The sequence below is a fragment of the Sarcophilus harrisii genome, chromosome 2 (genome assembly GCF_902635505.1).
Source record: "Sarcophilus harrisii chromosome 2, mSarHar1.11, whole genome shotgun sequence".
NCBI classification, from domain to species: domain Eukaryota; kingdom Metazoa; phylum Chordata; class Mammalia; order Dasyuromorphia; family Dasyuridae; genus Sarcophilus; species Sarcophilus harrisii.
The window spans coordinates 195,795,989-195,822,700 of record NC_045427.1 but is presented as its reverse complement, the minus strand read 5'-3'; the positions used below and the strand labels follow the sequence as shown (position 1 = coordinate 195,822,700).

Below are 26,712 nucleotides of genomic sequence, written 5' to 3'. Positions count from 1 at the left end.
ATCTGAATTGAGAATTCAAAGGTGATATCTGGCTGTATCTCTGTTTCATTAAGTGGTCCTAGATAAATGCTTTACCTCAGTTTTATTAAAGTTAAATTATTGCACTACCACTGATACCACTACTGAATAACATGAATATAAATTACAAAGTGTTGTGATCATGGAAATTTGCTCTTCAAATGATCATACAGAACTGAGGGTGAAAGATGATAGATAGAAGAAGGGAAAGAAGTTAGACTGACTACCTCTTAAGTGGGGCGTTTCCCTGAAGGAATAACAAGTATCTAGTCATCACCCTTGATGGTGCCATAGTACTCTCTTCCCACACCTCCCACTCTTCATCTTCAGTTTCTATATAGATTGAAGAGAGCCAGGGGAAAAGTCACAGGCTGAAATAGAAAAAAGAAACCATACAAAGGAGTACCTTCATCCTGTCATTCTGTCAGATTCTACAAATTGGAAGTAACCTGGTGAACTGTAATCACTTGGGAATAGAGTCCTGGCATCTATGTGTCCCAAATAAATAGAATATGTTTGCTCTGAAATTTGCAGAACCAGATGCAGGTGTGACCCAAGGCAAACATAAACGGCATTCCATCCCCACCACCAAATATGGAATAAGGAAAGGTAAATTTGTAGGCTAATAGGGGCAAGAAATTAAGAGACATGTCAACACCCAACTAAGAAAGATGTATTGATATAGGGCTTTCTCCTTCAATTAAGAAAATCAAAACTAAAAAATGCTGAGGATGAATTACTTATATAAATTTAATAAGGTTGAGAATTTAATACTTTGTTCTGAGAGACTTACATATTTTGGCTGCAGAGAAACTGTCTTTCTTGCTGCTATTCCCTTCTTAATCTGGGAAAAATCATCCATTTGAATTATTAATGGTTCCATGACACATTCAACTCTCCATGATTCAGTTTTTACTGACAAAACTTGTTGAAATGATAAATTAAGAAAATCACATTGGGCAGAATTTCCTGGAATGACTTGGGGAAAGAAAGATAATAAACTTTCAAAGAAAAATGCTCCATAGAGGACTGAGTGTTGTTTGAGAGTAAAGAGGTAGAAGTAATGAAAAGAAGATAAACTAGCTCAAGAATGGGTCAACAAGTCATACTCAAACCAAAATGGATATTGCTAATTTGTTTCATGAGATACAAGTTTCACTACCAACAGAAGCTTTTTGTTTTTTGTTTTTGTTTTTCATCTGCCAAATATCCTGCCTAGCCAAAGACCTTAAAACATTTGGCCTTTACCCGGAACCCAGCTTCTTAAACTGTGTTTAAGAGTCTCACATGGAATCTCATAATTAAAGTTACAAAATTATGATTTGTTCTCAGTAAATGTTTGATTTGTATGCCTATTTTATAAATTTATGTACTTGAGGTCCTCTAAAAATTTCTTGGGCAAAAAAGAGTCATGAGTAGAAAAAGTTTAAGAAGCCCTGCCCTAAGGTATTTGCTTTAAGGCAAGCTATTATAAGTTGGAAATATAAAGCACCATCTGCTCAGCTAGCAATGATATATGGACTCAGAATTCTCTATACCAGGAAAGATCTTGCTGATTAGAACCCCATAGAACTCACTCTTCAAAATGAAAATTGAAAATAGTTTTTGTAAGAGAAAACTCTACACAAACATATCCAGAATACTTGGTTTAAAAAAACTCCAACTGTGAAGTAGTTTATAACATATCAATGAAAGAATAAACATGACATTTTCCACAAACTTTTTATTAAGAAAAGTCACTGCTGCTTCCAAATCTGATCCTCTAGTTCCAAAAACTATTCCGTTTCCACAGGAGAGTTCTTATCATTGTGATGCTTAGTCTCAATCATCATTTTTTCTCTAATTCCTAAAGTTTTCCCACTCTACTGTTTTTCTTTAAATGGCATTAAAAAAACATTCATCTCCACTGAGTTTTCATACTTCAAGCTTGAGCTTGAAGGTTACTTTGATAGAAAAGTTTCAATCTAGTTATAATTCCCTCAAATCTAGTCAAATCTCTTCTCTACAATCTAAAAGTCTCCCACCTATCGATTTTCTCTTGATCACCTGTCAAACATTCAAGTTTTAAAGGTTGCTTCTTTCTGGTACACTTCCTAAGCCACAAACTGTATTTAGGCCAGAGAGCATATACATTATCTGTAGTTCTGCAACTTAACCTCCTGCCTTCATTTTATTGCAAATACAAGTAGATGTTTGACTCACCCCTCTTCCCTCCCTCTCATTCACACTGGGAAATTTAAAGTTGTGAAACAAACCAAACCTGCCCCTGCTTAATGCAACCAAACATGGCAACACCTTATTTTAATGGAACACTTGATTGATGTTTCACTAGAATGGAATTCCTGTAAATTCAAGCAATAGGCTCAAGCCAAATAAATTAAAAATTACTCTCACAGTGAATTCCAAATATTGTGCTTAGACACAACAAACTTATTAGAATTATAAACCTGCATCACACAAGTACATACACAAGTCTTAAGTTCAAATTACCAGAATGGTCCCTCCCCTCTTTTGAAAATGAACTTTGCAAGCCACAATAATCCCTCACTGGGAACTCCATATACTTTTGCTGAGACAAGGAGACAAAGGGGAAAAGATACCAATACTCCATCCAAACACCAGGATCCCTCCCGTTAAAGCTCCCTGGTACTCTAGTCTGGCTCCAAAACTCTACTTTAATCCTCTCTCTTTTGTAATGTGAGCTTTTCCGTGACACACAAAACATTTGGCTCTGAAGGACAGCTTTTTAGAGTACCTGGGAGTTCCTTCTTATAGTTGGTAGATTACGATTAAGAGCAAAAACACAAGGTATTTTTCTTTGATAGTTTTTTCCCTGGGGAACAGGATGCTAGGATCTCATCTCTTGACTCCCACTTTTCCTGTCTCCAAAGACTATTCTAGTCAGATATTTGCAGAAGGAAAAAAAAAATTAAAAAGGAATTGAACCATGGGAAAAAGAAAAAAGTTTGTTGAAATTGGCTATGTTACCTGAGAGATAAGATCATACCATCTAGAAAGAGATGCAGTTCCATCTGTCTGTGAGTAATATGATCATTGAATGTTTTCTCCTGAAGTTTTGATGGATACCTGGGAACAAGTAACCAGGTTCTCAGCAGAAAAGTGAAGTAGAACAAACCAAATCTCAGTGTTGTTTTAAAGTCTTAGAATTCCCAGTAGAGGAAAAGAAATTAGATCTTAGGCTAAGATGTCCAGCCTTTCTCTCATCCTTTTTGGGGACATGCTCAGGTAGCTATTAAATGCACTTCAAATGCTCAGCTTTTCATTGTCAACATTAGAGACCCAAATCCAATGACAAATCTAATGATTTAACTTTATTGAAAAAAAGAAAAAAAGACCCAAGAGGCTTTTGCTACCTCTAGGCTTATTACTAAAAGGGTTTGCTTTATTAAAGATTGATAAAAGACACAAATGACTACTTTTCCAAGATGTTTTTTGTCTTATGGAAGTGGAAGTATAACCTAGAAGAGACACTGTGATATAACTAAAAGAGCAGTAGAATTATCATAAAAGACCTGGGTTCAAGAGCTAATTCCAATAGTTAGTATCTTAAGTGACAATGGATAAGTCATTTAAAAGCTTTAAGACTCAGTTTCCTTATCCGTAGACCAAACACTGATGCTATTCAACAATAATAATAGTTGATATGGTTTACATGGCAACTTTACACATGTAACCATATAACTTTCACACCTATAGGAGAGCAGTCTTACAGGTATCACCATCCCTATTTTGAACTACCTGCTTTTGTTGTAAAGAAAGCCATTTATAAACCATAAAAGCTTTTAAAATTTTATTTTTACTAATCTTACTAAAAATAATGACTGAATTAATGCAAATCCTAGAGACATTTAAACTTTTAAAAAGAGGATATTTACAAACTCAAATATTAAGTCAATATGATTTGAGACAATACAAGAAAGTTAGATAAAAAGATTCAATCTAAGGTGAAGGAGATGACTGAGAAGGAGGATGACACCAGGGAAATACATTTGTATTGCCAAGGGGTTTACCTCTAAGGCGTTCAATTCATCAAAGATCTTTCTGCTGCTTCCAGGTTCCTTAACTTTGGAAGCCTACAAATGCTCTAAAAACTTCGAGTTGTTTTTTTCACATTGTTTTTCATAGAAAAGATAGTTGAAAGTGAGGGAAGAGGGGTTATATATGAGTGGCTTTAAATCAGAGACGGTTATTTGTTGATGAATCCCTCCCCATCCTTCCACCTGAAGATTCACATTAGCTGGGGGCGGGGGTGGTGGTGGTAGGGGGAATGGGATTTTATCTCATCTGACCCTGAAATACAACCATGTCCAGAGTGGGAGGCAGAAAGTAAAATGTGGCTTAATGAGCTGTCATTTGGCCAAGAGCCTAATTTTACTCATCCTATTAGTGCTCAAAACCCAAAAACAACAAAGCAACAGCTATGAGAGCTTTAGATCTTGGGAGAAAATTGCTAGTCTACTTACTTTCAGCAGCAGAATATGTCTCTCACATCCTCATACGGTAAAGGAGCTGGGATGGAGCCAATGAACATAGCCAAGGTGTGATATACTGGAAGTCTCTGAACTACCTGTTACCTATCCTGACAGTAATGAAATTATGAACCACCTAGTTTTCACAAAATGAATATGATAAAGTTGTTGAAAGAAATCTGAACAAGAAGGATAAGTAATTTGGTGCATGGAGAGGGTATTTGGGGGAAAATATTACTACAGGATCATGCATGTAGAATTTGTGGTCTCCACATGCCCAGGGGCATTAATTACTTCAATAGTAAAAAGAGAAATCAACTTGGCTGAAGAAAGCTAAAAGTCTGGATGTTTAATTTCAACACATTTAAGGCTGATATATGAGATCTGTTTCAAAAGGTGGCAGCCTAATTAGATGATGGCATAATGTTTTTCTCCTAAAAGACTTAAGAACCAAATCAGCTTTGGGGGTCTGGAAAGATAAATGAACTTCGTTTACTCACAACACTTACTGATGCTTGCAGAGCCATGTAGATCACTCTGCTTCCCACCCCACCCCCTGCTCACATGTTCTTCTCCAACACTAATATGTTATAGACCTTCAAAGTGAATCTTTTGATAATTATGATTCCTTTCTGTCATCTTGGCTTTCATTACTTTCACCCTTAAGAGTAATACAGTAAACACGCAGAGTTTGAAAATACACATAGAGAGTGACCCTCAAACAAAATATCAAAACATTCCAACAAATACTTATCAGCCTTGAGGACAGCTCATTGAGAGTAGCTGGTTGATGAGTTTGTCACTTTTTTCTAGAGGTATATGGGGGAAAGAAGTGGACCAGTGGACAAGGGACCTATCCAAGGTTGCAGATGAGTCAACTGAAGTCAGGCCTAAGAATCCTCCTACCCAGAATCTTTGTTAAAAGTTTCTTAATCAACCCTAATGGTGCAAAGAAAATATGTCTACCATTTACTTTGGGAATAGGAGCTTCCTGAGGGCATGGGTCAATTTTTTTTTCATCAGCAATGTTGAGGCCAGTAAACTCAGTGCCATTAAATATTATTGGTTAAAATAAGAGAAAAAAATTATTATACAAAGTGAAACTTTCCTTTTCTTCCTAAAAGTCTCACTATTCTTATCTCATGGTCCTTGCTAAATTACCATTGACCATAAAGTAATAGGAAACAATACTGTTCCTCATGAATGAACTGCTAAAAGTAAATTTTAAAGTACTAAACAAGGACAAATAAGGAAGGACAAAGCCACCATTACTTGCTTTCCCTTTCTACTCTTATATAAACAATATAGAACATTTAGGGGCTTCCCATTTTCTTTTGTGTAAAATACAAACTCCTTTTTTTTGGCATGTAAAAGAAAGACCTCCCCTACAGCTCCACCCCATCTTGGCAGACAATGCCTTGTCAACTCTTTGCCCCATCATTTACCATCTATGTTCCAGTCCAAGTGGCCTCCTTGCTTTGCCCCATAAATCACACTCTCTCTGCACCTCTGTACAGGCTGTCTACTCCATGCCATCTTCCTCACTTCTGACCCACAGAATCCCCCATTTCTCACAAAACAAGGAATAACTGACACCTCCTACAAAAAGCTTTGATGATTAATTAGCAGTTACTAACATTATTTTTTTCCCTTCACTTTATTCTGTAAATATTTTGTCCTGGTGCTGTTTGCTCTTAATATTTCATCATAAACATGTACCACAGTTTATTGAGTCATTCCCCAATCAATGGGAATTCCTTTAATTTTCAACTTTTTTGTCCAGAAAAGAGTTGCTATGATTATTGTTTGTATATATAGGCCATTTTTCTTTTGAATCTCTTTTGGTATTTAAGCTCTTTTCCTTGCGGGCGGCCTTTTCTGCTCCGAGCCTACATGCACCCAGCCTCCGCTGCCCCTGCACTGGGGCCCGAGCCACTGAAGGAGCTCCAGACCTGCACTGAAAGGACGTCTGCCCTCAGCAGGCCAACCCTTTTACTCCTCCCCATTCCACTGCCCGCAGAGGAGGAGCCAGATCTTATCTTCTCTCCCAAACCCTTCCCCGTCTCTTCTTCCTCTCACCCTCTCTCCAACTGAGGCACTCTTTGGAACTTTAATGCAAAAAAGAGGTCACTTGCCATGACTTGAACTTCCTCTTCATCCCCAAACTCCTTGTCATTCCCCATTATCTTCTCTTGTATTCCAAATTCCAGTAGTGTAGCGCCTTCACCATCACTGATTGCTCTACATGAGTCCTTCTGGCCTTCTTCAACAGATAGCTTGGCAATTGTCACTTCTCTTTTTAATCTTCAGTCTCTTTCCAGAGCCCACCCTTTCACCTACTGCTTCCTTCCATGCTGCCTAGCAACATGTCCAAGTCTCCCCTGTCCTAAAAAAACAAAAAACAAAAACCTGCCATCCCTTCAAACTATCATCATGTCCCTTTCTTCCCTTTCTCAGGTAAAATCCTAAAAAAAAAAAAAAAAAGCTTTCTTCACTCCCTGCCTCAGTTTTCTCTAATCATATCACTTCTTCAAAGTAATAAGATTTCTTAACTGCCAAACTTAATGGCCTTTTCTCAGTCCTTTTTCTTCCTGCTCTGTCTGTAACATTTGGCACAACTGACCACTTTCATCTCTGGGATAATTTCTCTCATCTATGTTTTAAGGACATTACTCTCTTTTGGGTCTCCATATAATGCCCCCTAATTTTGAGTTTACCTCAAAGCTCTGTCTTGGATCTTCTCTCCCTATAATCTCTGACTTGATGATCTTGTTGGTTCACATGAGTTTAATTATCATCTATACGCAGAAGACTCCCAAATCTATATATCAAACCTCAACATCTCTCCTGAGCCCTTGTTCCACATTACAAACTACTAATTAGACATTTCAAATAGGAAGTCCCAAAGACAACTCAAATTCAATATGTCCAAAACAGAACTCCTTACCTTTCCTCCTAACTCCACACCTTTTTTATATTTTCCTATTTCTATCAAAGGATAGTTTCCCTTGATAGTTTCCCAAATTTCAGCCTCAGGCTTATCTTTGATTCCTCACTGTCACTCAACAGAGCTGATCAGCTGCAAAATTCTGCCATTTTTACATCCACTACACCTTTTAGATGCATCCCCTTTCTTACTACTCACACAGAAACCACCCTTTTCATCACTTTTCACCTGGTCTGATGCAATGACCTCTCTGCCTCAAGTCTATCACTTCTCTCTCTAATCCACCTGCCAAAACGATTTTCCTAAAATGCAGGTCTGACCAAATCACTCCTTCAATAAACACCAATGCTTCTCTGTTGGTTTTTGGATAAAACAGGAACTTCTTTTTTGGCTTTTAAAGATCTTTACAACCTGGTGCCAATCCTTTTCATCCTTATTATGCGTCACTCTCCTTCCTATACTCTATCATGTAGCCAAACCTGCCCTCCTTGTTGTTCCTTACACAGAAAATTCTACCTCCCATCTCCCTCTGCACTAGCCATCTTGCATTCCTGGAATGCATTCCTTCCTTTCCTTCCTTCTATCTCCTAGAATCCCTAATCTTCATTAAGTTCAAGTGCCACCTTCTACATGAAGCCCTCCTTGATCACTCTGTTACTAACAGGGCCTATTTTCCTTCCTCATTATTTAACTTGCTCATTATTTATTTTGTCATTAGTCAACATATACTGGACATGCGTCTCTCTCAATAAAAATGGATGCTTCTTGAAATATTGCCACAGCAATATTATAACTCAATTACATCCTATCTAAGAAATTGTCTATAAAACTTTCATTCCCCCCAATTTTCTGCATCCCTTTTGTTCTTGGCTACAGAGGTTTTTATTTACATAAGAAATTTTAAATATAAAATAATTGAAATTATCCCTTTTGTACATCTATTTTCTTTACATAATTTTTCCCTATTTTCTTTGAAGTTCCTGATCTTTTGTTCTTCCAAATGAACTTTATTGTTATTTTTCTAACTCAGAAAAATAATTATTAGTAATTTAATTGGTATGATATTGAATAAATAGATTAGTTAGGTAAAGCTGTCATTTAAAAAACTATACTGGCTTTACCTACCCATGAACAATAAATATTACTTCAGTTATTTAGATCTGAATTTATTTGTATAAAAGTGCTTTATGTTTATGTTCATTCGGCTCCTGTGTAAAAATTGCAGTTTCTTAAAGGACACCAGAACTAAATGACCATCCACATCAGTGATAATTATTCAAATACCTTTTTAAAAAAAAAAAAGAAAGAAGAATTACTTAGAAAAGGATGAAGTTGAACTTGTAGAGAAAATATAATGAAATGAAATAATGACCTGTTGTATGTAAAGCCTTTCTCTAAGAACCTAATGAACTTTAGAGACATTATCTTATTAATCTTTACAATATCCCTATTAGTAAGGGAGTAGGCAGGTATTACTAATACTACTTTATAGACTGAAAAATGGAGTCAGAGGGAAGTTGAGTCACAATCAAAGTGAAATGGCGAGTTAGTGGTTAAGGATAAAAATTCATGAACTTCTGACTCCAATTCTAATGCTTTCTTTACTGCACTACACATGTGTAAGTATGTCAAGATAAATTATCTTTGCAGAAGAATGGGAAGAAATATCTTTGCTTTGTTTCTTAAAATGTTGGGAAAGTTAAATAGACAAGAGAATCATATTGGTTCTTTAAAGAGGGAGGAAAAACCCAATGGTGTAATACTAATTTTCCTCCCTTCCCCATCCCATCTCATTTTCATCAACTTTCATGACTCACAGTAACAGCCTACCTACCTTCTCATCAAACATGATTCAATCTATTGCTCAGTACAAAAATGAAACAGCAAAGAAAACGTCACCTGTCAGGGCACTGCACTCCTCCTCCCCCCTTTATCCTCACAAACCAGAAAGAGCAGGAAGCCTTTGGAGGTTTGGTACATACCTTTGCTTCATCATTAATATCCCAAGTGAAAGAAATGGCATTATAGGCAATCTCTTCAATGTTACTGATGGTATTGAAGCTTTCCTTATAGTCAGCTATAAGAGAAACAGTGAAAAAGAGAAAACGAAACTTGTGAATTCTCATTTAAGTTAGGTAATATGAAACTTGTGTCAAGATAAGATTCAGTTTTTCATCTCCCCAAGGAATTTGAATCTAATATGTTCTTGGGTTGAAGAGAATACATTAAAAATGAAAAAAAGAAGTACCCATTGAAATCATTTAATCCAACATTCTCTCATTATAGAGGACAACAGTGATACCTGGAGAGGTAAAACAATTTGCCAAAAAAGAAGATATTGGTATAATTACAAGACTTTGATCCTATGTCCTCCTCACTCCTAAACTAGGGCTCTGGGGGAAATGGGGGAGGGGAATATTGCTGAGAGTAACAACCACTATCTGTGCTATACCCCAAAAGATCATATAAAGATATAGCTCCTTATAAAGCTACTTCAGAATACATGGATTTGCATGTAAATTTGCTATTAAGAACCAGATGATTAACTTCTAACTCTAGTCCCAAACATCAAGTGGTTGGCAGGGTAGCTCAGCTTGCAAGTAATTAAGGAAGACTAGAATTAAGCCATACTCCCGTTTTCCTTATCAGCAACTGTAAATCAACAGTATTTTCTCCTTTTCTCCTTCCTATCTAAATGACAGAAATTTGGAATAAATAATTTTTTAAAAATCTTTAAATTGTGTGAAGAGACACCTTTGTGTTTACTACATAGTTGGAATCCCCATCCTTAAATGGAACACAGTAATCATTATGAAGGAAGTGAAGGTGGAGACAATGACAGTTCTGAGAGACCAAGGACAATGTTTGGAAAGAGCCAGTGGCTGGTGAAAAAATAAAAAATTTTTTTTCAGGAAGCTAATCACTGCCAAAAAAAATTGGATTTAGGAAAAAAATGGGTGCTTGCAATTCTAAGGGTAAGAACAGGCTTAGAAGCTGCTTACCTATATCAATGCATCTTTGTTTGGCTGTGTGTTGCCTCGAGTGCCAGTATTTCCAGTGCCTTAGTTGATCTTCCCGAGTTTTGTCTTCGGCAAACACCACCATGATCACACTCTGAGAGAAGACAAAAGGTTAAAGAAGTTGAGAAAACAGGGTTAATCTTTTTGAGAAGTGTTACTTGACATTAGCCTTTGCATTTGAAGCCCAAGGCTACACTTTGAGACCTGCAGCAAGTTCTGTTTTAGAAAGAGAACACAGAATCTTTGTCTCTTACTTCCTGGAGAAAAAAAACTGACCATACACTTACCCGGACTTTGCTGATGGGATGGTGAATTCCTTCATTGCTGCTCACTTCTTTCAAAGTGACAGGGTAAAACTGGCCCTTGTTCAAATACGTCATGGTGCTATCTCCTGGCTTCTGTCGAAGGGATTTTGAGGCTTCTAGAGTATATTCAAAGTTGTTCCTATGTGACAAAAAAGGCATTGAAGACTAAGGTACTCTTCTGGAAGGCTATCAATGTGATTTAGTTTAATTTGGAGAAGGTCCAGTGAATCCATTGATATATTAAATTGCTAAGGAAAACACAATTGGTTCTGCCATGTTAAGAAAGAATCCTTTTTAACTATTTCCATAAGGAAAATAATTTATTGCACAGAAGTACTTAACAACAGCAGCAGCAACAACAAAAACCCTCAGTCTACTTAAGAAGTGACATGTTGAAGGGAAAGATTCCTGGATTTGGAATCAGAAGACTTTAGTTTAAGTCACCTACTTTTCCATTTACAATCTATGTGAGTCTTGGGCCACATCAGCTGCCTCTCTAAAATTTAGTTTTCTCATCTGTTAAACAGGGATGTTATCTCCTTCACAGCATTATTGTAAGGGATAATGTATGTAAAGAATTTGTAAACTTTACTATTTAAATGCCAACCATTATTATCATTATACATAGCATGGTCTACTAAAATTTCACTTCAAGACAAAAATCAAGTACATATTAATTAAGGAAGAGAAACATACAAGGCAGATATGCCTCTTATTCCAATATTTCACCAAAGGGGCAGAGAAATTTTATCATCCAAAAACTTGTTTGCTCTTCAATATTCATTACAATGTTTCAAACAGCCAGTTTCTCAATGCAAGTAACAATTCCAGTTAGGTAAATAGTTATGACTATTGTCTACATTTTAAACCTTGCAAATGCCCTAGAAGAATATAGATTCATTTTAAAAGTGGTTTTCTTTTGTACTTATTTGCAACAATCTACTTTATTCTGAAAGTGTCAAAGAATTTTATAGCTAGAAGGAATCCTAGCCATAACCCACCTATTCTCTTTCCATGTCTTCTCCTAGACTCCATAATAGTTAACATTTGTGGAGCAATTTAATGGTTGTCAAGTATTTTATGTATATTACATTATATTACATTAGCCTGCCCCCTAAAAAATCATAGGAAGAAGAGAGCTGAGAGGGTTTCAACTCTATTATTTAAAGAACTCCACCTAGAAAAGCAAAAGATTTCTCCTGAAAAGATCACAACTACCCCCAAAATCAGTTGTTATCATGGAAATCCTAGCTAATAAATAATCCATCTTTGTTAAGCAAGCTTACTGGCATAATAAAAACGAGAAAAAAGTCTTCATCAAGCCATGTAGAAAAATCTCACAAGTTGTAAAGAAAAAAATTTTCAATTTTATTACCCTGAGACACTGTCAAACACATAGTCTTCTGAATTCATGCCAGGCATCCTCAGACTGAGATCTGAAGGAAAGAAAACCTGAAATACAAAAATATAATAAGGAATAATTATTTAACTGGTGATGGTTACAAAAGACAGAAGCTAAGGTTTGGGCCTGCAAAAACTCAAAATCCTGTGCAGTATCAAAAGGATATGTTTTAAGAGTAACTTTATACTCTTCCAATATTAATGTTCACAAATAAAAATATAAATTAAGACTGATTCTGAGCACTTGCACAAAGTATCTGTGATTCATTATTTATTTTGTCCATCTTCTCCATACATTCGGAATTCTGATTTAAGTGTTAGTTTTGCAATTAGAAATTCAATTTACTTTTTCCTAAAGTTTAATAGTCAAGTATCCCAGAGTGCCAAGTTCAAAATATAGTATCAAGCAATTTGGAGTATTTCTCAAGCAATGTTCCTGTTCAGTTTCTAATCCCAAAGCTCTTATCTTTACATTCTCCATTTCTTACCTGATATGAAATTTAGCATTTATCAAGAGAAAATACTTGGAAATCAATGGAGTTATTTGCCAACTTTACACCACGAAGTTGACATCAGAATCCAATTATCTCATAGAGTAACCTCTAAGCAACCTCTAGCAAATGACTTGTTTAAAATTATGGTAACAACTAAGAAGCACAAAGCATAAATATGATATGAAGCAATTAGATAGTTATATGTTAAAGGAGTAAGTAGTTCTAAAAGGCTTGTAAGTTTTAATAAATGATACAGTTTAAATTAAACAAACTATTTGAAGATACCTGTTATCAATGAGACTACAAATGTTTTTTTTTTCTCTATCCTTCAGCAAATTATTTAGCTGAAATCGTGATCTTTAAAACCAACTGCTAGTAAGATTAGCCATGCTTTTGATAATTATTTCTGGTTTTATAGGCTTAGTTTGCTCAATTATATCCATGGGCTTTTTCCCTTAAAAAAAAATCTTCTATTTCTAATCCATTTCAGACTGAGATTTCAGTCTTATATAACAAGGAAAAAGGTAGAACCTGATACTTATATGCACAGCCCTATTAGTAAGATTTATTGTTTCCTGTACCTCTTGTACACCTTCCTTGAAGGTCTCTGAGAAGGTAGAGTCTGGAGTCCGCCTCTGAGCATTTGGGGGCTGAGCACCTGAGTTGAACTGGTCAGGATTAAGGCTGCGGTCAAACACCACTACACGCTCAGCAGGCTCTGGATGATAAACTGCTGGGGGAATTCCTACAGCAAAGCTGTGTGGCTGAGATTCTGTCTTGATGGAGTGCGTAGGCATTGTCGCTATGGACACAGTGACCGTGGTGTCAGGAGCAGTTAGATGACCTCTCTTATCGATGCCCAATTGATTGCCATGGGGTAGGACAATGTTAAATGGCACATTTTTCAGAACTTGTACTCTGTTTTCTCCAGCAGAAATGAGGGGTTGTTCAGTCACATTTGGAATGCTATTTCTTTAAGAGAAGAGAAGAAAACTGGTTTGAAACTCAATTTTGATAGCCCCCCCTCCTTTTTTTTTTTTTTTTTTTTTTTACAGTTTTCTTGGCCAAAAGTATTTAAACATATCATTAGGTCATGTACAATTTACTTGGCAGAAGACCAAATAAACCAAAAAATTTTCAAAACCTATAATCTGAGAGATAAAATCATTCAAAATAGTTGCAAGTTAAACCCAAGAATACTAAATTAAAGTTAGTGTAGGGTACTGCTGAGCAATCCCCTCAAACTTTTTATTTTGAATCATCTTGATAAAACAATTCTATCTCTAGAGGGACATAGATACAAACACAGCTAAACTGGGTTGATGATACACATCCCAATAACCATTACTTTCATCAGCAGCCTGGCACTGAAAACAAAAAAAGCCAATTCCACTTTGATTCCTAGTACCTAATAGACTTTGGTTTTGATGACAATTTTAAAAGAATACACTTCTCTTTTGTTTCCAGTAGATAAAATTTAAAGGCAGACTAATGTATAGTAGATTTCAAAAAACTTCAAAATTCTACAGATTAAAACAAATACAACTACTTTCAAAAGGGTTCACTGTGGAGTCTCCACAACATTTTCTTTGTTAATGAAACAATATATCTCTATTGTACAGACTAAAATATCTGAAAACCCCCAAATTATTTTTATGGAACTTTGTAATATATAGTATATTTTCTTTTTGTGCTATACTTAGGAAGCTATCAAAATGAATTTTAATTTCATAGAATTTACATTTCATTGGAACTTTAGTCCCATTCTAGTTCAACTTTCTCATTTCATAAATGAGAAAAATTAAGTTTAAAAAATTATTTGCCCAACGTTCCTCAAGGCTTGGATTTGAACCAGACCCTTTGATACTAAACATAGTGTTCCTTTGATATTATGCTGCCTCTCCATTTATCAACTAAGGTTGTGGTAAAGACACTTAAAATATGTCATTGAAGTCAACTTTAAATTATATGTGCCATAGATAAACCCATGTGCTGATAAACCAAGGGTTGGTCAGTCATATCTGACTCTTTATGTTCCATTTGAGATTGGTCTTTTTTTTTTTTTTTTTTTTTTGGACAAAGATATTGGAATGGTTTGACATCCAGCTTATTTTACAGATGAGGAAAATGAGACAAAGAATGTTAAGTGCTTTTCCCAGAGTCGCACAGCTAGTATCTGAGGCTGTATTTGAACTCAGATGGTTGAGTCTTTCTGACTCTATGCCCAGTGCTCTTTCCTCTGTGCCATCTGGCTGCTCATGTGTTGATAAATCAAGAGTTGCTGGTATTTCAAGTTTTTATTTTTTAATTTAGTTAGTTTTCCTTAAAGATAAAAATATACATATATATTTTTTAAATTAGTGAGGTTAATTCTGCTAGAGGAATAAGATCTCATTTTAAATATAACAGAAACTTTCTCTAACTATAAGCATTCTAGTGAGGATCAATAACAGAAATTAAGCAGTAATTCTCTCACCCATCCAGCTCTTCCCAGTACTCATCTTTTATCTGTATCAAATCCAAAACAGATACCTTTAACAAATTGGAATTCTCACAGAAATAGGACATCTTTCAACTGCCCTATCATATATTGTTGTGAATTTAAACAAGTACCTTTTGTTGTGATCTGGCTCAGGGTGTTCAACATCTGGCTTTGCTGTGGATAATCTTCTCTCTCTGGGAACCTTATGAATTAAGACACACAAAGAATTCAGGTCTTCAATCAATGGTCATTCAGCCAGGATTTCTTTTTCTCCAGATCTATGATTTCACTGGTATGAAGAACCCAGAGAAACCATCAGTGTTTTACTGTCTTGAGACTTGCAGAGGTGCCATCTTCCACATGGCCACACAACCGCATGTGCCAGAGACAGGGTTTGTACCAGGTTGTCCCTAAGACCACCACTGACTAAGGCTCTACCCACAATGCCGTGTTGTTTCCCTCATGCAAAGACCAAACAAGGATAGGGCAGAACCTGTGATTCCATTCCATGAAGAACTCCTAAATGAGGAAAGTCTATCCATGCAGGTAGCAACCTCTCAGGAACTTCTAGTCCTAGAAAGTCTCCTGAGGCAATGAGAGGTTCCAGAACTTGCTCAGAATCACACCTCCTGTTTGTGTCAGAGACAGAACCTGAACCTGGATCTTTCTGGTCTTAAGAGTGGATTTTTAACCACTATACTTCTCCCAAAGATAGATGAATCACAATCACTACCACAAAAAGAGCTAACATTTATACAATGCTTACCAGATACTAGGCATTTCACAAATATTCTCTCATTTGCTCTTCACAACAGTCCCGGCAGGTAGGTAGTATTATTATCCCCAATTTACAGATGAGGAAACTGAGGCAAGGTGACTTGTCCAGGGTCACACAGCTAGTCTGGAGTTCAATCTGAACTAGTCTCCCTGACTCCAAGTCTAGCACTCTACCAAGTCACCCTAGCTGCTTAAAATCACTTAGTTTAGGATATAGCTTATTAATTTTTTTTACTATATTAGATAATACTTGGTTGAAAAATAAGGAAGAAACAGATGGATAGTTTTAGTCATACCAGAATGCAAAAAAGAACAAGAGGAGGACCCCCAGTATGTGAGGCCCCTTTTACAAAGAAAATGTACAATGCAAGCACCTGTATTCATAAGATCATGTGTCCAATAATGTACTAAAATATAAGCACTACTTATTCTGGGGTGTCCAGTCAATGATGCAGATTTTTTTTTCTGGATTGTCAAGTAAGCTCAATTCACTAGAACACAGCAAATACTCTATTTTTTCCATTAAAAGAAAAATATTTTATCCAGAAATACCTTCTGGCAGAAGGTATTTAAAAACTTTTATTGACATAATACAGAAAATACAATAAAGATCTATGAAATGAAAACTTTTCTACACACCAAAGATCTGTCAACTTTTCACTTTTCAGTTAATTTTCTCTAGTACTATTCCTCTAAGAGTAAGTTAAATATAGGGCAGGCACAGGAGTAGAACCTGTCAGTCAAGTAAGCAATTTACTTCTCAGACTTAAATCCTGGCCTTTAAATGATTAATTTCTTTAAATATCCTTGAGAGTCATACAATAACTCAAGATATGGAAAGCTGCATTTCTATTTTTTTTCTTTCCCCATTATATAGTTTTAAAAGATTTTCACTGTAAACTATGTGCTAATTCTTAAGTGGGTTCTTCAAATAGCTTTAGTAAAGCTCTGAAAGATATTACATAATAATGATTGATGCTTATTTAGATAACTGAGAACAAATAAAGTTAGGTCATTAAAAGCATCTAGTTTTGAACTTCTTACCTCAAAGGCTTGCCTAGCAAGCAGTGCTAAAGACTTGACCCTTCCCTTGGCTCACAAAATTTTCAAAATTATCTACAGGACTTTTAAACATGCACGCAAAACCCACCACATACACTCATAGGTTTCATATCACAAATTTTGCTTATTAGAAATATGCCACAACAACTGCCATCTTTACAACTTGTGTTTTTTTCACAGACTGAATTAATAAATTTGGCATCAAAAGGGTACATAAACTTTAACTTCCATGTCAAAGGAATCCTTCTGGGCTAATTTCCCCAGGCAAAAACTCTCTAAGAACCATTCCTCAGAAGATTTCTTCTAGATTCACAAAAAATCCAAACTATAACTTCCAACCAGAAAACAAAACAAGAGGAATGCCAGGAATGAATTTTGTTAAACTACATGTTCAGGTCTCCAACCAAAGAATCTATTTCTCTTCACTTTCTCATTTTGTCTTTCCAAACGCCTTTCCTGAGTCAAAGTTAAGGAAGAGAATCTTTCTTTATCACTGAAAAGAATGAGGTGCTAGAAGCAGATTTTTCACACTAAGACATTTTGTTCCATGGCTTCCAGCAACTCATTCACAAGATGATAAAACTACACCAAGGCTGTGGGGCCACTACATCCACCACAGTGGCTCACCACTCTGCCATGGTGGATAGAGTGCTGGACTAGGGTTCAAAAGACCTAAATTTAAATCTGGTTTCAGATTTAAGCACACTAATTGTGTGATCCTAGGCAAATCATTTAATCTGTCTGCCTTAGTCCACTAGAGAAGAAATTAGCAAACCACTGGAGTGCTATCATCAAGAAAAGTCAGAGTCAAACAGAAATGAACAATAAACCCCAAGGAAGCAATAAAGCAAAGCTATTATAGGGAAGAGGAGATAAATTGGATCAGGGTTTTAGTAATAGCTTTGCCTCTATAAATGAAAAAATAGACAATTGGCAAACACTCATTTTTGTGACAGGCACTCTACTGGAATACAGAGACAAAAAGTGGCTCAAGGGATATAAATCTAGGGCTAGAAGGCACCTCAGAAGTTAAGAATATAACCTACTCTCCCATTCTCAGGGTGAATAAATTGAGGCCGGAGGAGGTTATGTGACTTGCCCAAAGTCAAACAGGGAATAAGCATCCAGAGAGAGGTCAGAAATGAAAAAGTCCTTGCCCTCAAGAAGGCACCTCGAGATTTTTCAGGCAATCAAAAAGCACGCACCAGGTGCCTACTTCTATGCTAAGCACTGGGAATACAAAGAACAACATTATTCTCAAAGAGTTTATATTTTATTAGAGGAAATAATATAAGAATATACAGAATTAGAGGGGACAATATAAGTACATAGAGAATAAATATATACGGAATAAGTATAAAATAATGACCAGGTGATTAGACATAAGGAGTGAGAGATCAAGAAATGCTTCATGTACAACAATGTTGCCAACCTCAAATAGAAACAGGGGCCACTGCACTGTATTCTTATGAATCCCTGCAGGTACATATTGACTTAGAAAACCACTTATTAGTATTATCTATGTTTTATTGTGTTTTTATTTATTTTGTTCAGTATTTCCCAATTCTATCTTATTGGATTTTGATTATACTTAGGAAGGTTGTAGACCATGTTTTTGACACTTTTGATATAGACAAAGTGCTTGAATTGTTTCTTGGATAAAATAAGTTCTGTGAGGCTGTGGTTAAAAGGGATTGTGCAGTCCAAGCATGGGGGACAGCCAGTGTGCTAAAGCCTAGTGAGAGAAGATGTAACCATTTTGGACTGGCACAGGGAAAGAAGGAATATATAACAAGAATAGAAAGGTAAGTTAGGGCCAGGTTGTAAAAGGCTTCAAATGCCAGAAGAATTTATATTTATTTAATATTGGAGGCAAAAGAAAACCACAGGAGTTAAGTAAAAAAACTGATATGGTTGAGACCTGTGTTTTAAGAAAATAACTTTAGATTCAAGTTAAGGAACTCAACTAGGAGGCTACTACAATAGTCCAGGCAAGAAATGATGAAGACTTGAACTAAGATGATAGCAGTAGACTGTATGAGTAGAGAGGAGAGGAAGCAAGAATTATGAACATAAAAACATTTAGCAGTAAACTGGATATGTAGGGTAAGGAAAAGAGAAGAGTCAGAGACTATACATAAGTTTCAAACTGGAGTATTTGGAAGGAAAAGGGTACCTAGGACAGAAATAAGAAACTTCAGAAGATATGTTGACTGGGGAAGAAGGAGGGTAGAAAGATTATTTTGGACATGTTTGAAATGCCCAATAAGTAATTGATGACACAGGCCTGGAACTCAGAAGAGAAAATGGGGCTAGACATATAGCTATGTGAGTCATAAAGATGATAATTAAATCCATGTGAGATGATGAAGTCATCAAGTAAGAGCATGTAGAGAGAGAGAAGATGATCCATGTCAAAGTCTTGAAGCTTAATATTGAACTACTATAACAATGTTAAATTACCACTACAAGAAAAATTATTAAAAATATATATTTTTCTGATGAATGAATAATAGCATTACCTTCAGATGACAGCAAAGGAGATCAATACAGAGGAATAGAATTATTGTGCTATTAAGATTAACTCCATATCATTTATGTTTCTAAATGCAGACAGAATTTAATAAGAATCCACAAAATGGATTAATTCTACTTTCATATTTAATGAAGAATACTGATTTGTGATAGTTTTAGACTGGACTTATGATTTCATTTGTATTAGAAACTCCTTCTTTCAATACCCAACAGCAATTTTTCTTTTAAGCCATAATTGTAGAGAGTTATCTAGGTGACTGAGAGGGAACTCAATAACTTGTCTATTGTCACAAAGGTGTCCTGTATCAGAGACAGCATTTGAATTCCAAAGCTCCTTTATCCACAACAAAGGACTTTGAAATGTCATCAAAAATAAACCACCTTGATTAGAATAAATATACCACATGCAAGAGTTAGAGTCCACATGCCATGCCCAATCCAAAGGGAATCAGTACAATAATGCTTATTGCAGTGTAAATTTTATTTGATCTTTATATTCCCAATAGTCAGCAAATCTCTGGTTTATTGTTTATTCAGTACTGTTCTTCTCTTTATGACCCCATTTGGGATTTACTTAATAATACTAAAGTGGTTTGCCATTTCCTTTTTCAGTTCACTTGTCAGATGAGGAAACTGAGGCAAACAGTTAAATGATTTACCTTGGTCACTGGATTTGAACTCAGGTCCTCCTGACCCAAAGTAGCACTCTATCCCCTTTACCACAAAGTCCCTTCTAGTACATAGTACCTAATGAATGCTTGTTCATTAGTTGATAGTTGTTACCAAAACTAAGACTCCTTTCTGCAGAATGTCTATCAGTAGTACCCATCCGCTATCATCTTTGTAATAGCTTCATCTTTCACTTATAAAGACCGATCCTAGAGCAGCTGGTTACTTCAGAAGTTTTAAAAACAGTCCTTTGATTCTCTGATTGCAGATTTTCAGCTTTGAACCATATTAACTCAAAGTACTCATTAGGTTATTTATAGTCACTACAGAGCAACTTGCATTACATTCTACTAGCAAATTACTGTTTTATGTGCAGTTTAATCGAGTGCATCTTGAGCTGTTGTTAAGCCTTTAACAAAGAGAGGGCTGGCTACCTTATAATAGTCATAGAGCAGACCAAGAGCAGCCGCACTGTCCTCATCTCCATTGATACTCATCATCGCTTTGGTGGCCGCAGTAAGAGGGTTTTCCAGGAAAGATTTCCAGGCTTCATCTTCACTGGTGTAAGAGCGACGCTGTGGATAGAGTGCTTCATTCTGAAGAACCAACACTGGCCTTTTGCTTTAAAAACAAAAATTAGACAAATAAAACCAATGGACATTATAAGACATAAAAAGCAACTAAAAATCACTAAGAAAATCTTGAAATTCTTTGGCCCCATAAATCCGGGTGAGTCAATTTAAGGCCAGATATCATCAAACAGAACAGCCCACTTAACTGTAGCCCCAGAGGCCACCCAGTAGAATACAGAGTATTTAGACATCATGGGAACCTGCAGCTAACTTATACTTGGAACCCAACATAACACTGGATAGTTTGCCAAACCATGTAAGAGAATGCCTTGCTATTCAAATACTCTATATAAACAGATATAAGGACATGGTATGACAATAGAACATTCATTTTCTTTGGGCACCATCTAATCACAAATATATTCTCTTAGAATCTGAGTAATTCTATCAACACACTGCTACAGTTTATTTCCTTGCTCTTTACTCTTGGTTTCCATGCCTTCAACAATTTCCTAGCCTTTACTGACAAAAGGTTATTGGGGTAGGAGTGGAAGGGAAAAAAGGTACCTCATTTAATCCTTGGGGGTATGTGAGAAAGTTATAATATGCTGCTGATTCCCCGAAGATTCAACATGGAATGTGGCCAAAGGGGACTGTAAATTAGCAAAGCAGTGTAATTTTCTAGCAAGATAGTTTAACTATTTATCTTTAAGATAAACATTCAATAATCTATAACTATGTTCAGAGCTATTGAGTGATTTTATCAGAAAAATATCTTTTTTTTTTTTTTTTAAAGTATTTCCTCACTTATCACTCTGGATAACATTTGTAAAAGTTTTGATACTGTGGTAAAATAACCTGCACTAAACTCTTCTCCTTAGCCTGCGCTTTGATTGAATTGCAGATTAAATTTTATTTTATCAGATTAAAACAAACACTACTGATTCCAAAAAATCTGAAATGCAAACAGTCTCAACTATTATACAGTTGGCATTTTAATAATGGAAAAAAACTGCAAATCCAAGAAGTAGAAAATTAAATTCACAGAAGTATAAAGACTCTTAAATTGAAAAACAAATTTAAAAGTGAAAATGCTGAGAACTGTACTGAATAATCGCTAATCTGAGAACAAGCAAATTTAAGCATTACAGGTGTTTATAAGACTCATTTCTCATTGCAACACTCAAATGAAATGTGTGAATGGCCTAAAGGTAACCTACCTACTTTGAGTGAGTGTAGAAAGATTATCTTTTAAAGCTATCAACAAAGTGTAGGGTTTGGCAGACACCCAAACGCTTTAAAAAAACAGAGCTAAAGATTCATTTGGGAAAATGAGACCATCTTTGATTGGAGTTGGGAGGTGGGGATAGGATGTGTGTGTGTGTGTGTGTGTGTGTGTGTGTGTGTGTGTGTGTGTGTGAAAGCAATATGGTGGGATGAATAAAGGGCAGACTATGGAGAAGAGCTGGGTTCAAATGCTGCCTTCTGAATTGGGATGAATTATAAATCTCAAAATCACTGTTTTACTTATGTCCAGGCATAAAATACCAGAAACTGGCTTATGAAGGAAGTTTGTGCAGTGTATTGTCTATTTCTAAATAAACTTTATTTGAACACATTGAAAATTTTTAAAAAACAACTTTTAAATTGTAGAGAGTGGACATTTCCTTGAAAAATAATGGAGCTGATTACAGCTAATGAGCCACATATTACAGTGATTATTCTTATATAACTAGGGTATTATTAAAAATCAAAATAACTTTCAGAAATGTTATGACAGCATAGGATTCTTCCATTCCTGATATGCTAGTTTTGCTACCTTCTCTACTTTCTCTCCCTGTTCTCAATTATTTTTCAATCAGAAAACAAACCACATTTTTTTTTGCTTCACATATTTTTTCACAAAAATACATTTAACAATGTGTTAAATGACTCAATGGGTACCTTTGTGATTATGATTTAAGACTATAAATCAATAAATAAATGCATAATAGTAAAGATTTTATTCCATGTCATTATTTATTATATCTATTCAACAAAGATTTCATCAACACACTGAAATATTTGTTTGGTTACCAGTATTTTTATAAATTTTGCAAACTCCATTATAACAAACTGAACTTATGATTCCTAGTTAGAAAAAAAGTTTTCAAAAATATCCATGCCAAATCTGTGTTAAAAGGCAATTTTTCAAAAGACTATTTGCTTTTTTTAGAGAAATTTACTGGTTTTTCATGTTTATGTGTTTTGTTGTTTGTTTTACCAATGGAAATCTAAAGAGATCTCTGGAAATGTGGTACTTTTTAGCTAATTATCCATATTTATAAATCTTATGTTCTCGATAGTGTAGATCTGAGTAATCTGCAATTACCACCAATGATAACAAGTAACTAAATAAGCCCCTTAGCAGTTTGAAAATATTTTTTAAGCCAAATGCAATTCCAGCCCTCCTCGCAAAACCAGGTGATGAGACCACCAAAACGCACAAAAACAAGGTTATTTCCCTTGATATCTGTACTCCAGAAAAGTTCTCTATTGCCATTCATTTGCAACTATATATTTTAAACACATCAGATTACCTGGATAAATCCACTTTTCCGGCTGTGGGATGCGTCTCAAAGAAATCCATTAGCAGCGACGGAGCACAAGAGGGAAGGAGCACGAGGGGAAAGGATTTTCGGAGTTCCTATCTGCGCATCGATTTAAAAATCACTAAAGGCCTGAGTATAGAATCTCTTTTTCAAATAACACAACACTCAAGCCATTATGGAATAAAATAAAATAGGTGTGTCTCGTGTAAAGATCCTTCAGTCTTCCAGTTCTTTTCCTATGCTTTAACCTGAACTCTTATTTTAAAAGGAGGTGGGGGGCTTTGAGGGGGTGGCGATGTGGCCCCAGAGAGCAATGCAGGATTCTTTTTTTTAGGACAGCCAGAAACGGCAAGTGCCAGTCCTCCTGCACCCACAGACTGCTTTTTTTTTTTTCTTTTCATTTTTTTTTAATGGGGTGGGGGTGGAGGTGGAAAGAGAAGCTTTGGGACTCGGAGGCTCCTTCGGACACACAGACTGATTGTTCTCCACACTCAGCATTTAAAGGGAGATGAAGGAGGACTAGACTACAAGGAAGGAGAAGCCGGAGGAGGAGGACCAACGCCTTTCAGGTGTCGAGTTTCCCCAAAGCCAAGAATCTCCTCCGGAGTTGTTTCAATTAAACAAAGAATAAGGAAGGGGGGGGGGGGGGGGGGGGGGGGAGGAGAGAGACAGAGAGAGAAGTCAAAAAGGTGAAAAGGCATCCAGCACCTACCTAACGCGCGCGTGCGCGCGTACACACACACACACACACACACACGCACGCACACACACACGCACACACACACACACACACACACACACACACACACACACACACCTGGCTTCAGCCACAGAGCCACCGAACCTGCGCTTGGTCCAGGGCAATCGACCTCCAACCCAATTCGTCCCGGGATCAAAGGGCCAGGAGAGCACCTGAGCCTGGGAATTGGGGGAGGAGGATGGAGAGGGAGGTCGGGGGTGCCGAGCCCTCGGGGCAGATGTCTAGACTAGGCTCTTCCCAGACTGGGGGAAACGAGATCGAAGGGCTCATGGGATTGGGGGCTGGAAGGGACTTTAGAGCCCTCTCATCCATCCAGGTCCAACCTCTTCATCTTAAGACAAATTGAGGTCCGGGAGAGAACGCCTAAGGTGACCCAGGTGGCTGGTGGCAGGTCCAGGACAAGTGTCGGCGCTGTGCCATAGGGGACCCACGGGCTGTCCTCCACCTCCACCCCCACCCCCCGATGCGGGGCAGAGGGGAAGCTGCCAGGGCAGATGGAGGAAGAGGGAGGTTCGGCGAGAGCAGCCTCCTCCCTCCGCTGGCCAGAGCCTCAACCCCCGCATCCCGCCGATTCACCTGCACTGCCCCGGGGCCGCGAGTGGGAGCCAAGCCGGGTTAAGCTGACAGCAGGAGGAAAAAGAGGAGGAGGAGGAAGAGAAAGAAAGAGAACAGGAGGAGGAGGAGGTGAGGCTGCTCCCCCGGCTGGGTGGCTTCACTCTACCTACCTCTCAAGACCAGGGCCACCCCCTCGCCCGACAGGAGACTGTTGGTCACTCAGTCGGTCAACGCACATTTATTAAGCTCTCACTACGTCCAGGCACAACACTAAGCGCAGAGGACACGACGGAAGGCCCCCCACGGGGCACATCTTCCTTAGCACAGCTGGAAGGAGGGTGCCCCCTCCTCCCGGCAGGGTCTGGCCGTCAGGCTGGCTCCCCGGCCCGGCGCGTGCTCCCCTCGCCCTCACTCACTTGTCGTACTCCTGGGTCATCTCGTTCTCCCGCTCTCCGGGTCTCGCTCTCTTTCTGCCGCCGCCGCCGCCGGCCCGGTCGCAGAACTGGACTTTCGGGTTGGGACAGTGCACCCGACGGGGGGTGGGGGGGCAGAAGAGGAGGCGGCGCGGTTGGCTGCTGGCGGGCGGGCGGGCGCGCGGCGGCCGCGTTTGGCTGGGTCCGGAGCAGCGGCTCAGACGGGTTAGGTTCGCTTTTCTGGCTCTCTGAGCTGGCCCGGGCGCCGGCGGAGCGCATGGGGGGGCCCCCCCGATCCCAGGGCACCGGCCCGGCTTCTCATTGGCTGGCGCCGCGTGGGTGGGGTCTCTGGGGGTTGGGAAACCTGCGAAGGTGCTTGATTGGGACTCCGAGCACTCACATTACTGGGAGAAAAGAAGAGTAAAGGTGGGGAAAGAGGCAGGGACGCGGCTTTGGGTGTGGAATCTCGGGGTGCTCTACATTCGGTGTGGAATCCCGGGGTACGTGCGGCTGGCCAGAGCCGGGCTTGGCACGCACGCACTGAGCGCTCCCTGCCTCAGCCCCGATGCTTGTCGCCAAGTGACAAAGCACCGGTCCTTGCCCTATTCCATCCGTCTGTAGGACGCCCACGTTCCCTGGTCCTCTTCTACCTCCCTCCGAATCCTCCCTGAGATCCTCACCTGTGGTGGGCGTCCAGAGTCCCCGATCTTCCCTTTACCCGGGCACTCCCTTGCTGCCTCTGGCTCCATAGCTTCTGCAGCTGAGGAAACCGTGGAGGAAGGCACCCTTTGTCCAAACTCCCTGAGGCAAATGTGACAGAATGTCAGGGCTGGAAGGGGCCTCAGAGAACTAGTGCAACACTCTTAGTTTGTAGATAGGGAAACAGGATAAGACTGGGGATCGAGACGAATCCAAAAAAACCATGCAATTAACTGGCAGGGCTACGATGAACAAATCCAGATCTTCTGACTCCTAGTAAAAAGACTATAGAAACATATATTTTCTTATATTATTAAATTTGGGGAGTATAATTTTAGAGCTGAAAACGACGTCGTGTCGTTCTATCCCCTCATTTTAGAGCTCTGGAGAGGGGGAAAGACCATCCCCACATTTTGTATCAGTCTGATGATCGTATTGCTTTGTTGTTGTTGTTGTTTTTTAATCTGTGATTTTAGGCTGTCTTGGGAAATCCCCGTGTGGAAATTTTTCCCACCTATTGGTGCTCATTTGAAATATAAATCAGCAGACGTTAAGTGCCTTGTCCGCGATCACAGCTAGAGTGTATCAGATACCAGACTTGAACCCAGATTTTCCTGATTCTAATTCCTGTACTTTATCACGGCCATCCCACACAGACTCTCGATGCACTTTATCACATCTCTGGCACTCTTCATCTTCTTCTTCACACACAAATCACCACTCTTCAGGTCCTCTTTGCCTCTCACCTAGTTATTACAATTTCGTCCTAATTGGTCTTTTGGCCTCAAGTCACTCCCTACTCTGATCCTTGCTAAACATAGCTGACAAAGTGATTTTCCTCAAGTCCAGGTCTTAGCGAGTTACTCCCTTGCAATAAACCCTAGTGATTCCCCATTACCTTTATGGTCAAGCATAAACTCTT

The 26,712-nt window shown here is 38.0% G+C and overlaps 1 protein-coding gene across 6 annotated transcripts in view; it reads right to left on the bottom strand.

Annotated features, from left to right (window-relative positions):
- The window catches only part of GRHL1 (grainyhead like transcription factor 1), a 75,368-nt gene extending 50,142 nt beyond the window's left edge, over positions 1 to 25,226 (bottom strand). For 2 of the 6 annotated variants that reach the window (XM_031951222.1, XM_031951223.1), the window contains exons 1-8: positions 25,095 to 25,226; positions 20,635 to 20,821; positions 15,289 to 15,359; positions 13,257 to 13,647; positions 12,156 to 12,232; positions 10,763 to 10,919; positions 10,458 to 10,569; positions 9,438 to 9,532 (exon numbers count right to left, since the gene is read on the bottom strand). In XM_031951222.1, the coding sequence (XP_031807082.1) occupies positions 9,438 to 9,532; positions 10,458 to 10,569; positions 10,763 to 10,919; positions 12,156 to 12,232; positions 13,257 to 13,647; positions 15,289 to 15,359; positions 20,635 to 20,821; positions 25,095 to 25,114 (1,110 nt within the window). In that variant the 5' untranslated portion in view covers positions 25,115 to 25,226. The other 4 variants (XM_031951218.1, XM_031951221.1, XM_031951219.1 and 1 more) reach the window with 3 other exon arrangements.
- Positions 25,227 to 26,712: the final 1,486 nt, after the last annotated feature.